We start from the raw sequence: 13,732 nt of genomic DNA on the forward strand, positions 1-13,732 counted from the left end.
GGAATCAATAGAAGCTGGGATGAGCATATTGATTTTTTTGGCCTCACTGAAGGCTTTGTGCATAATCAAGCAATGGTATTATTTTGAACAAGCAGGGCTGAGTAAATATAACCAATTAATGACAAAACTGGAGCCGACGGAGTAGGAAAATGTCATACATAATACTGGAAGAATCTTATAATTTCAAGGAAATATGAATAAGTGACTGAGAAAAAGAGCAACTGAAATTTGTAGATAGCTTTCTTAACCTCAGTATCCTACAAAACCTTCCAGCCATTGGAGTACAAGAAGTGTTTTATCTCAGTTGTCAATGTAGGAAAAATGGCTGCCAATTTACACATGAACAGCAAAATAGTAAGAACCAGATACTTGCCCTGAGATTCAAACATTTGTTTTTAAATAAACATTACATATCTGAAAAATCTGATGGTTCCTGAAGTGAAACTATTCCTTGGTCATAATATCCTCTAGAAACTTCAAGACAGTTCTAAACCTTTTGCCCCTGACATTATCATTGCACCCAACCTGTGGAATAATGCAAGACACTTAGACCATGTCCAGGAAGCAGCTATCACAGGGTTTCCACCAGGCAACTTCATATATCTATTTCACTATAGCAAAGGACCAGTCATCAAAATGCCACTACAACCTTTCGAGTAACCTTTAACCTCACTGAGTTTTCTAATCCAGCCTGCTATTGAGGAAGAAATTCTGGCCAGAGCATCCGAGATAAATTCTTCACTTTTTTTTTTCTCCAGAAATACACAATAGGATTCTTTGTTTCCACCTCAGGATGGAACGCAACTACTCAACCATCCAATACCATAAAAATCATTGAGTTTCAATACAAGTTTTAAATGCTCTTTTCAAAGTTATTCCTTTTAATGGCCTGGTGTAGTTAGTTTGAAAGTTAGTACTATGGTCAATTATGACTTTAATTATATGACACACATTCAGTTGCATATCCTTGCACAATGATTTTTAATAATCTATAGGTAGATCAGTTTCTGCAAATCACATGAAAATAAGTTGATGAATTGACATGCCTGCTTTGCAATTTTAAAAACAAGCTTCATTTAAAATTTAAAACAAGTTGAATATTAGGTCACAAGGATAAAAATTGCTACCAATATAGATGTAGCATCCTGCCTTTTGCTGCATGATGTTCTTGCTCCCCCACCCCCAGCCTCCCCAAACATATACCTACCAGGAACAACAGCCTCCAACAATGAGTGCAATATAAAACTTAACAGGGAGGATTTGTATCAGTGACTTTATGACCTTTCAGGCTACTGACTAACTCATAAGTTGTGCCACACTATATCAGCTATGAATGCACAGCTTTGTGGGGACAGCAACAGATGGGTCTTGCAATCTTATAGAGTTATTACAAAGTCTCTGGTAATTGATATAAATTACTTGAGGAAAAAAGGTAAAACTAGAAATCAAATAATGAAAGCACAAGGAAATCTGCTGATGCTGGAATTTCAAGCAACACACATAAAAATTGCTGGTGAACGCAGCAGGCCAGGCAGCATCTCTAGGAAGAGGTACAGTTGACGTTTCGGGCCGAAAATCTTCGTCAGGACTAACTGAAAGAAGAGATAGTAAGAGATTGGAAAGTGGGAGGGGGAGGAGGAGATCCAAAATGATAGGAGAAGACAAGAGTGGGAGGGATGGAGCCAAGAGCTGGAAAGTTGATTGGCAAAAGGGATATGAGAGGATCATGGGACAGGAGGCCTAGGGAGAAAGAAGTGGGGAGGAGGGAAGCCCAGAGGATTTGAAGGATAATGAAGATTACCCTTCCAAGACATAGGATGCCAGTTGCTTTTCAACTCACATTGGCAAGAAAACATCCTTGAAAAATATTTCATACTAGGACATTCTACAATTCCCTGGCATTTTTGCACATCATCTTTGCTTTACATTTAACTCATTTGGAACTGATAAATGTAAAATTGAGGGGAAGTATTGAAAGTGAGTTCTTAAACCTGCACACAAATGGACAGTTTCAAAGTATGGAGGCATTTAAAAAGAAAAGAAACCAACTTGGGCAATATGTTGTCTGCACTGATACTAACTGGTTAAACATGGAAGGTTACCAGGAAGCAGAATATTAGGGCTTTGAGGTACATGTACAGACTGCTAGTGTGTTTTGAAAGATGCTCCCATAAATCCTGCAGTTGCTTGGCAATTATACTAAGCACTGTATTAAGATGGAACTTTCTACTTTTTCCAAGATTTCAAACAAGAAGTGGTGGAACCACAATCCATCAGATATCATGCCAGGTATAGCTCTCTACTGAAATTTAAAATGTAAAATTGTAGTTTATAAAGACAACTTTCTTATTGTCAAATCATATATTTCATCCTGCTATAAACAAAGCAATGTAAAAATCTTCCAGTTGTTAATGCACATATAATACTGTACACCTGAGAAAGTTCCAGAAAATACACTTGAATTTCCAAATGGCAGGAAGAATACATTTGGGAACTTACAGTTCTTCAAACATTAAACAAAGTCTGAAAAATAATCTGCTCTGTATTAAATGTCAGCTTCAAATGTCTCTTATACAATTAAATGTTTGTTACAGCAGGAAAGCTACATTTGAGAAACATTTATGTAATGTTATTTACCTGGAGTGCAAAATTCCTTCAAATTTGATTCAAGGTATATCCTTAGAAAAACAATTTAAAACTGCATTTTAAGTTACACATTTTTTTTGATTATTTGGCCAAGTATCCAATTATTTAGAAGTTTTGATATTTATTGTTTGGAAACATCAACTTGTATATTCAAATATTGAAGGAAGGTACAAAATTTGAATAGTATCTTTTGCAGGGCAGAGTAACAACTGATAAATTGAAATGTGACTAGAAGTTATGAATAGTATCAAGATTTAATTAATTTCTTTACCGGAAACATTTTGAAAACTTGTATCTTTGCTGTTGTACATCCCTTTCCACGTCTAAAAGCAGGTACTATGAAATTCACATCACGCAGGTACTGGGCAAAGAGTACAATCAAAAAAATAGTTCTAAGAAAATAAAAAGAAATTGCAATATAAATGTAGTGAACACACTGACATTATTTATAAATTAACTCATTACCCGCAGCACTAACAAATAGCTGTCATTGCTTATGGTAATAGATTATGACTGGCACTCAAATCTATATTTACTAAAACATTTTTATACAACATATACATTAAAATTACATTTGTAGAAATTCAATCTGTGCAATAACATGAAAGTGAAAATATCCTAATTCTCTAAGGGGACCACAACCTTGTCGTGGTTTGGAGGCTTGTGTGCCTCAATGACCCAGAGAGCTATGCTGGCTGGAGTCAGGGCTTTACGTTTTGGTTCTTGTTAGGATCACCCATACCAAACAGATCAGACCAAGAGTAGTCCGCTGGTCATCCAGGTTTGGGAGTTCAGCTCAGGGCTAACAACCCTGACTGGTAAAAAAAAATTGTGCTGGAAACAGCAATGAATGATCCTTCTGCATCTGAGTGCAACAGTACATCGGAGTCTCCACTCAGGACTTGCATGACTGAGAGTAGTGAAAACTGAGAGGAAGCTACTAACATGACGAAATAAGTCCTGAACACTGCCAGAAATGGAGGAGGGCTAGTGCCATGAGGGCAGGAAGTAGTAAAATAATATCCTAATGGAAGGATCCATACATAGGGAGCATGTTAGTCCCATCACAGTATCACACATTGTGTGTTTAGTGGCAATAGAACTAAACACAGAGATTTTGTTGATTCTTCCAAAACAACTGATAATTTACTTGGATCAACTTAGCTCCTACATCTGCATGTCGCAAGAGAGATTAAGCTGAAGGTGTATTCAATTTCCTGCCCCACTGCTGCCTTCAGCGCCAGGTCATGACAAAGGCCAGAAATCATATACAGTAAGACTTAAACTTCATCTTAAACTTGAGGATACAGTTAATTGTGGTCCAGTGATATTGTTAAATTTCAGGTACATTCACAGAATTCACCAAAACCATGCTAACCATTTAAAAAGAGGTAAAAGAATCACCAACTTTTGGACAAAAGAAGATGAACATCTGAGGACAGTGATAGAGATGGGATGTGAAGATATTGGTATAGGAAAAGTTTCAGATGCGTAATGATTTATATTGTCTTTATTCTTGCCCAGGATAATTGTTATTTCAAAAAGTGAATCAGATACTGTACTTACAACATGGAAATGCCCCAGTGCGACCCAGCTCTCTCTCCAGCTGCCTGGAACACAGACAATCCTATCAGGGAGACCGTAGGGGTAACAGTGAGTGGTCCTATGTAATTCAAGAGTGCACCAGGAAGGCCCAGGAAGCCAATCAGCACTTCAGCCAGGCTGGATATGATAATTGCACCTTGTATCTGAATTATGGAAGGAAATTCAGAAATGTTACTGCTCAAGTAAAACATCATATACTCAAAGATGCTGTGGTAGTATTATTAACACAGATCCAATATTCAGTAGCACATATAAAATAAGCAATTTTTATAAACTATTCATGTAGAATCATGGCAATAAGCAAATGGTCTAAGAATTTGTTAGCTGAGGGTTTAGTCACAGCATACAGGAGACAGCAAGAATGCATGCTTTTTCTTAGTTAATAAAGTTAAACAGAGGATCTGCAGTAAAATTGAATGGGGTAGTAAATTAGAGATGGGGAGGACAATGCAATTTAATGCCAAACTTGAGAGGGACATTGCTGCTGACACAATGAAATTTAGCACCCACCTCAATGTGGGAGCTTCATAAACAGGAAAATATTTAAAATATTTTCATTATTGGATAGGTGCATTGACTATCTCTGCATGATGTATTTGATTGCACGTATCATTGCCCAGAGGAATAAGGAGCTTCACTTGGAACATTTGGTGATTGTTAACAAAAAGTTTTATAGCTTTGTTCAGTGGCTAGTGTGGATAAAGATCTGGAAGAACCATCAAAAGTACACATTCCCTCAAGATTGTAGATCATAAGGACAAGCACCACTTAAGGCTGTTCCAGTGTGTCCATATTGATTACAGCAAGAAAAGCATGGTTAATTGCACATAATGGTGAGTAGTTATTTAAAATGAACTACTATAAAGCATGGGAGGTGGTGGTCATATATCAACACTGAAGACACTATGGAAGAACTCCAATTTATTTTTGCAACAAATTCTCTTCCCAGGGAGATTGTATGGGATAAATAGTTCACAATTCTAGTCATTTCAATTTAAACAGTTTGTGAAAAGCAATAGAATCAAACATTTCATATTTTCTTATCGTTCAGCTTCAAATGGAAAAGATGAAAGATCAGTATGTACAGCAAAAGACACTAAAGCAAAATATCATGCAAGGCAGATTAGGTATTATTATGAAGTAACGACTTGCAGATTCTCTTCTGAGCTATAAATCAACACCACATTCCATTATCGAGTAGTCTGCTGAAGGAATGCTGATGCACAGAAGACAAGATGTAGTATATAAGTCTGCTGAATCTGAAAGACGATAGACACCAGGAGTTGAAACAAAGCAAACATCACAACACATTCTCTAAAAAGGGAACAGGTTATCATTACAAGATCAATGTACCAAGAACAGTAGGAATATTAGATAGCAAGATATTAGAGACTGGAGATATGGAGTTCTGAGAATTATCTCATAAACATAGGTGAGAGATTTGTACAGGTTCAAGTAGTTCTCAGTTTCTGAGTAAAATACTGCAGCGAATAGTGAGTCCAATGATTTATACAATCAAAATGACATTGACATAGTTGAAGAAATGACATGGAACAATTGAGTAAAATTAGAAAAACACAGACGTGTGCAACAGTAAGTTGCCAAGATCAGCAAGATTAAATATTGATATAGTTAAGTTCAAAAAACATCAAAACCTCATTGAAGTTTGAACTTGCTTCACCATTTTCTTCCCCCATTTATATTTATTATGCTGCCTCCCTTTTTAATAAATGTGATGTATTTGATTGAGTGTACCATCAAGCATATTCTGAGAACCTGAAATGACCCAAATATTTTAGAGCTCTGTTTGCCAAATATTACTCTATGTGTGGCTTCATTAAAAACACGTAGGAAAACACAGATTACAAATGCCTAATTGTTTCCAAATTTAAAATGTTATTTGATCAACAGTTATCATATCTCAATGCTGTGCAAGCCTCAGATGGGAGGCAGGTAAATAAGAAATTACAACAGACTGCTTAACTACAGAAATTATAATACTTGCAAATAAATTGCATGTGCATATGCTTGCACTAAGGTCTGTAGAGTTATATATTAAAGGCTTTGTTAGTTTCACAGAAAATGAACTTCAAATTTTAGTCCATTATGTTGATAGAAAAATTCAATTTAAAACTATAGGAGCATTGTTTTTAATTACAGACTATGATGCTAATTACTTTTGCCATTTGATTAACAAAACTGTTATTACAAGTGACTGGGAACTCCACTGGACTCCAAAAATGAATCCGCTTTTTTTTTCTGAGTATTCTTTCAAACAGTTAAAATGGAGAGGAGAGACACTCATCTACAATAGTGTCCTCTGGCATTTAACGCCACTAACAGTGTACATATTTTAAATAGTATGAAGATTATAATGTGCATATAAGACCAAATAGGTAATAAATATGAAAAGCTTTTATGTTGCTGGACATTAAAATGTAATTTTATTTTGAATTTACTCAGCATCCATTAAACTTCAAAGCTAAGATTGAGTGATTCAGATTGTAAGCAATCATCACAAAAACTCATAAATTATTTTACCTTGTATTATTCCAAAAGAATTTCTCTATAGTAATGTGGCTGAATGCTTTAAGCAGAAAATACTTGTGGGTTTCCCCCATTTCCTCCCTCAAAGTGCTCCAGCTGCATCAGACAATTAGCCACTAAACTCTCTAGTGTATTGTGAGTGGTAAAGTCTGAAGGGATAGGAAGTGAATGATTAGCGTCTATGGACACTTAATAGTCAGCATGGACCTGAAGTCAAAGGGTTGCAGACTCAATAAAACAGTTATACCCTAGTATCAAATTACATAGAAGGACAGAATGCATTTAAATTGTGATATGCTTCAAAAAGAAAAAAAATACAAGACTATACGGCACAGGGGCAGAATTAGGCTATTCAGCCAATTGAATCTGCTTTGCAATTTTACCATGGCTGACATCCCCTGCAACTCCATTCCCCTGCCTTCTCCCTGTAACCTTTGACACCCTAATTAATCAAGAAACTATCAACCTCCGCTTTAAATATACCCAATGACGGCCTCCACAGCCACCTGTGGCAATGAATTCCTCAGATCCACCATCCTCTGGGTAAAGAAGCTCTTCATCTTGTATGTTCTTTTTCTATTCTGAGGTTATGCCCTGTGGTCCTAGACTCCTCTACTGCAGAAAATACCCTCTCCAAATCCAACCTATCTAGGCTTTTCAATATTCAATAGGTTTCAGTGAAAACTCCAGTGAGTTCAGGCCCTGAGCCATCAAATGCTCCTCATACAATAACCCTTTCATTCCTGGAATCATTCCAGTGAACCTCCTCTGGATCTCTCTCCAATGTTAACCCATTCACTCTTAAATAAGAGCCCCAAACGGTTTATAATAATCCAAGAACTGTCTGACCAGTGTCTTATAAAGTAGTACATCCTTGTGTGATATTTAGTTGTTCCCTCAAATTTATGAACGTGTTGTAGTTTTCATAAATACAAAGTAAATCTAGAAAGGAAATTACATTGCAGCTTTGATTGTCTTGTTTTAAATTTGCGTTGTTAAGCAGTTAAATGCAAAGTGCAAGAGGAATTTCATCAATTGACCTATTTGGTTTATGGGGTTTTAGACCCTCCGGTGCCCATTGCAATTTCTATTTTTGGTTATGTTTAGGGATTCACTGAAACCACCAGTAATAGGAATAAAGGTGATATTACCATTACATACTGATCGTGTTAGGGGTTTTAGCTCAGATAAGAAAATAATTATTTATAAGAAGAATTTATAAAGTGGTATACGTTATTCATTTTGAAATATCAGTTCAAATGGAACACAGTTCAGAGACCTGGGGATAATCTGCAGAATATACAGAGTAAACGACTTAAAGTGAAAAGTTTCCTGACCACTGTCAGAAAATATTTCATGGCTATATGTTTAAGTTTCCATTTCTAAGAAGAAAAAAAGAAAGCAATGCAATATAAAAAAAGTAATATTTTTGAGATGAAAATCCTCATCAATGCTGACTATTTGTCACTTCAATGTTTAAGCTACTCAAACGTATTGATTTCCATTTTATTGACATTCCCCAACCCATCAACCATACAAGTGATAAGCAGTTAAGATAATCATATTTTTAAAAATGCCTTCAACCTGCCAAGCCACCAAGAACTGGACACTTTTTCTCATTTGAAAAATGGGTGATTCTACCAAGGATTTGAAATGGAAAAACTGGATAATAAAGAAAAAATTGGAAGTGATTTCCCTTTGGAGCCACCAGTTGATTTCCTTGTTGGTATCAACAAAGCTTCATATTTGATACTTTACTTCTCTCATCCTTGGATGCCATATGTGAGTTGTGTTGAATGGCAAGGTCCAATTTCCATAAATCTCCTCTGTAAATTAATTTATAGAAATTAATGATGAATTATTGTTTCAAAATACTTCCTTAAAATATCTTTTCATCCCATTCACTATATAGATAGCTTGCCAAGCTTAATGCCTAATTTCAATAACCACTTTTCAGTGTGATTTGGCATGACAGGTTGTGTTCTATTCAAAAGAATGAATTAGTGGTCAAGAGATTTGCAACCAGTTCTTATCCAGAACACAAACAACAGGAATTCTGCAGATGCTAGAAATTCAAGCAACACACATCAAAGTTGCTGGTGAACGCAGCAGGCCAGGCAGCATCTCTAGGAAGAGGTGCAGTCGACGTTTCAGGCCGAGACCCTTCGTCAGGATGCTGCCTGGCCTGCTGCGTTCACCAGCAACTTTGATGTGTCTTATCTAGAACATGCAGGTTTGTCTAAATTTTAGACTGTAAAATTTAACAGCTTACTCGAATACAGTACTTCAGATCTGTGTGTACATAATGCAACAGGGAGTTTGAGTGATAGCATTCTCTAATGTATTTTTTTTACAATGCCCCACATTTTACACCGGTGAGATATAACAAGAGTGCACAACTATCACTGTGTTAGTCATTGAATGATGAGCAATAGCCTAGAATTGTACTTTTGAGGATTTGTAAATGCTTTGCTGAGTTAATTGTTAACAGAAGAAGCTTTAAATACCTTCAGTTGGACACTTCCATTTGTCTAGAGCAAGAATAGCTCTGGCAGGAACAAGAAACGCTAGGGCACTTGCTTGAAATAAGGGAAGCCTAAGCAAATCAAAATTTAGAAAGTTTAACAAAGCAGACAAGACTGAATTTTAAGCAGCTGTAATTTTGGTGATCATGATCTGCAAATTATTGTGTGCTTTGTGCACACAATAATTAATGACAATTCAACCTAGCTTTAATTGCTTTTTGTTATCAGCTTTAATTAGCAAAATAAAACATAATTATGGATCTAATGCAAATGTTCGATAGTAGCTGCATTACTTTTGGGTCAAGTTTGCTGAAGCTTATCTTGCTTCTCTTTGTTTAAAAAAAAATCACCCCAAGGAAATGCACTAATCCTAACTTCACCGTCAAACTCACAGATAAATGGGGTGCTGTAGTAGTCTGGTGGGCTGACATCTACTATGCAGAGGCCCAGTGACAACTCTCAGACACCTCCCCTTACTTACCTCTCAAACAGGAGCCCACCAAGAAGCACCAGATCATTCTCTCCCACACCATCACTGACCTTAATAGTGCTGGGGATCTCCCATCCATAGTTCCTGCACCCTGCACCTCCCATTCTACCTCCTACCCAAGATCCACAAACCCATTTGTCCAGGTAGACCCATTGTTTCAGCTTGTTCCTGTCCCTCTGAACTCATACCAGCATACCTCGACTCTGTCTTATCCCCCATTCTTCAGTCCCATCTTATCTACATCCATGACACTTCACACACTAGGGATCTTTCCAAATGATTCAAAGTTCCCTGGCCCCCATCATCTTATTTCCTCTGTGGATGTCCAGTCCCTATACATCTCCTTCGCCCACCAGGAAGGCCTCAAAGCTCTGCACTTCTTTCTGGACACCAGACCCAACTAATTCCCCTCCACCACCACTCTCCCCCATCTAGCGGACTTGTTCTCACTCTAAATAATTTCTCCTTTGGCTCCTCCCACTTCCTTCAAACAAAAGGTGTAGCCATGGGCACTCGCACGGGTCCCAGCTATGCCTGCCTGTTTGTCAGCTACATGGAACATTCTATGTTTCGAGCCTACACTGGTGCCATCACCCACTTTTCCTACACTACATCGACAACTGCATTGGTGCTGCTTCCTACACCCAGGCAGAGCTCGTCGACTTCATAAACTTCACCTCCAGCTCCCACCCTGCCCTCAAATTTACCTGGTCCATTTCCAACACCTCCTTCCCCTTTCTCGATCTCTCTGTCTCTGTCTCTGTAGACAGTTTATCCACTGATGTCTATTATAAACCCACAGGCTCTCACAGTTACCTGGACAATACCTCTTCCCACCCTGTTACTTGTAAAAACGCCATTCCCTTCTCTCAATTCCTCTGTCTCTGCCACATCTGCTCTCAGGATGAGGCTTTTCATTCTAGAACAAAGGAGTGTCCTCCTTTTTCAAAGAAAGCAGTTTCCCTTCCTCCACTATCAACGCTGCCCTCAACTGCATCTTTTCCACTTCACACATGTCTGCTCTTACCCTATCCTCCCGCCACCCTACCAGGGATAGGGTACCTCTTGTCCTCACCTACTACCACACCAGACTCCGCATCCAGCACATAATTCTCCAGAATTTCCGCCATCTCCAATGGGATCCCACCACCAAGCACATCTTCCCACCCCCCCACCCCCCCCAACTTTCTGCTTTCCGCAGGGATCGCTCCCTTCCTGATTCCCTTGTCCATTCACCCCTCCCCACTGATCTCCCTCCTGGCACTTATCCTTGTAAGCAAAACAAGTGCTACACCTACCCCTACACTTCCCCCCTCACTACCATTCAGGGCCCCAAACAATCCTTCCAAATGAGGTGACACTTCACCTGCAAGTCTGTTGGAGTCACCTACTGTATCCAGTGCTCCCGGTGCGGCCTCCTGCATATCGGCGAGACTCGACATAGATTGGGAGTCTGTTTCACTGAGCACCTATGCTTCGTCCGCCAGTAAAAGTGGAATCTCCCAGTTGCCACCTATTTTAATTCCACTTCCCATTCCCATTCTGATATGTGAATGCATGGCCTCCTCTACTGTCGTCTTATATTCCATCTGGGTAGCCTCCAACCTGATGGTATGAACATCGATTTCTGAAACTTCGCAGCTCTTTACTTCATCCTTCCCCCTCCTGGTTTCACCTATCACCTTTTGTTTCTCTCTCCCCTCCCCCACCTTTTAAATCTACTCCTCATTTAACTTGCAACCTTCTTTATTTATAGTAATATTCGAGCCGATGATAGAAAAGCTTTTTAAAGGAAAAAAATGGCCCATGTTATTCAGAGGTCACATACCTGCATCCAAAAGTTGTCTGAATAAGTGTAGTAATTCCAACACAAGTGAAGATGGTACCAATCAGCTGGCTGACAGTATGCTGATCTTTACCAACACAGAGTGATTCAGCCAGCAGAAAGGGTACAGCTATGGTTCCACTAAAGCAGGTCAAGTAGTGCTGGAAGGCCAAGACAAAGTTTTGTAAACAGGAACTCCCTTAAGTTCTAATATACAAATAATTCACTTCAAAAATTAAAAAAAAACGGTGCTGCCAATCTGAAATAAAATTAAAAATATTCAAGATGATCAGGCTTCATTTGTGGAGAAAATCATCAATGTTAAAGACCTGGGAAAAGTCAAAGACAAAACAAGTTTTACAATGTTGGAAAAGGGAAGTGGATATCTACATGGTTTCTTCTAGAATGGAGAATGGGAGAGAGGATTAAAACGGTGAAAGAGGGCAACGAGGGAATTGTCTTTTTTAAATCTCTGCTGATGGATTAGCTCCATTTATCTTTTGGTAGGGCATTTTCAGTTTTACTATGAAAATTACAAATTAAAACTATTTATTCAGAAAATGAGAACAATGATCAATACAGGCCCTTCAGCCCATGATGTTATGCCAACCTTGTAAGCCTCTCCAAGATTATTCTAACTCTTCCCTGCTGTATAGCCATCCATTTTTTAATTAATTCATGTTCATATCTAAGAGTCGCTTAAATGTAGTAAGGGATAATTATATTTCTGCAATGAGGCCTATAAGGTTATAAATTAAAACACACAATTTTGATAAACTCACAAAATCATGAAATTCAAAGTGGTTGCTATTGTTGGAAAACAAACCATAACACAACTTAATTCATATAAACAAATATCCTGAAAGTCTGTTGGTCTCGTGCCAAGCCTGCAAAGGCACATTATCAAATTCATTTCAAAAATTCTTGTGATTTTTATTTGATCTACAAAAGTCTATATTGAAGTGAAGCAACTTTCAGGAATTGTATTTCCTCTCTACCTCTTATTCTAAAAGGCAAATATCAATACATCTGCAAGCTGTACCACCATACTAAAATGTTAAATAGAATTTCAATATATGGTCCAGCTGAGCAGAAACATGCACCTCCTGTTCTGACAGACAGATGATTCTAATGATATTTTGCCTTAGGTTGTGATAAATAGTTTCATTCCTTCAATCCCCTTGAGAACTCTTCAGCAGAAACCAACAGCAAGGACAGCTCGGAATATTAAAAAATGTCAGACACAAGAATTAACTGAAAAATAGCCCCAACCAACATTTACCTCAAGGGCAAAGATCTAAAGGAGATAACATTAAAAACATTAATTGCCAAGATTAAAAAATGCACATTTACAAAATGAACAAGTAGAAGCAAAATGAATACCTGAAATCCAAGCAAAATGCAAAGATACCAAGGAGGAACATCTTCTATTTTGTAGATCATATCAAAACTGCTGTTAGGAAGTGTGGATGGTGATGGATTATTTATATCAGTTTCATCAGTCTGGGAAACACAACCCGAGTTAAAACATGGTTACAAAATCTTTTAACAATTGTGACTTGTTGTTACACCTAGATACAAGTCACATTTCAACTATCATTCACAACCAAAATAAATGGAAAACCATACAAAAGTAACTTCCTGATATGGCATTTGATAGCAATGGAATATCTATGATTAAAAATCCGATACATTTTGAAGGCAGAATCTGCAACACAGTTCCAAGACAATGCAGGCCAACTGCTACTCTGCTCACATAACAGTCTACAACAAGTATTCACCCACTTGCTTGGGCTGGTGAATATAATCTTGCCACTTTTGTCCTCCAAGAAACTCAATATATAAAAAATTAAGCAATGATGTGGTACCAATCTGAAGTAGCATGGTTATTTACTCTCCCAGACATCTGCCTTTTGACCAAAGAATCCTACGCCCCATTTAAGAATGTAATTACCAATTCAGTCCAAGTAAAACCCTTCATTAAATGTAAGGACCAACGCGTAATTGTTTTGTTCATTTAACCACTGAGCTAGTTAAGAGGACAGTGTTGGTGGAGAGATGCAATATATTCCTTGAATGAATAAGTTCAAGTTT

At 37.8% G+C, this 13,732-nt stretch overlaps 1 protein-coding gene across 3 annotated transcripts in view; it reads right to left on the reverse strand.

Moving 5' to 3' along the window:
• slc23a1 (solute carrier family 23 member 1) overlaps window positions 1–13,732 on the reverse strand; it is a 170,606-nt gene that overhangs the window by 41,526 nt on the left and 115,348 nt on the right. For all 3 annotated transcript variants that reach the window (XM_072264450.1, XM_072264451.1, XM_072264449.1), the window contains exons 3-8: window positions 13,022–13,141; window positions 11,642–11,799; window positions 9,306–9,394; window positions 8,557–8,624; window positions 4,213–4,394; window positions 2,918–3,038 (exon numbers count right to left, since the gene is read on the reverse strand). In XM_072264450.1, coding sequence (XP_072120551.1) covers window positions 2,918–3,038; window positions 4,213–4,394; window positions 8,557–8,624; window positions 9,306–9,394; window positions 11,642–11,799; window positions 13,022–13,141 — 738 coding nt within the window. The remainder of the gene's footprint in view (window positions 1–2,917; window positions 3,039–4,212; window positions 4,395–8,556; window positions 8,625–9,305; window positions 9,395–11,641; window positions 11,800–13,021; window positions 13,142–13,732) is intronic.

This window comes from Mobula birostris, chromosome 7 (genome assembly GCF_030028105.1).
Source record: "Mobula birostris isolate sMobBir1 chromosome 7, sMobBir1.hap1, whole genome shotgun sequence".
In the NCBI taxonomy this organism is placed as follows: Eukaryota; Metazoa; Chordata; class Chondrichthyes; order Myliobatiformes; family Myliobatidae; genus Mobula; species Mobula birostris.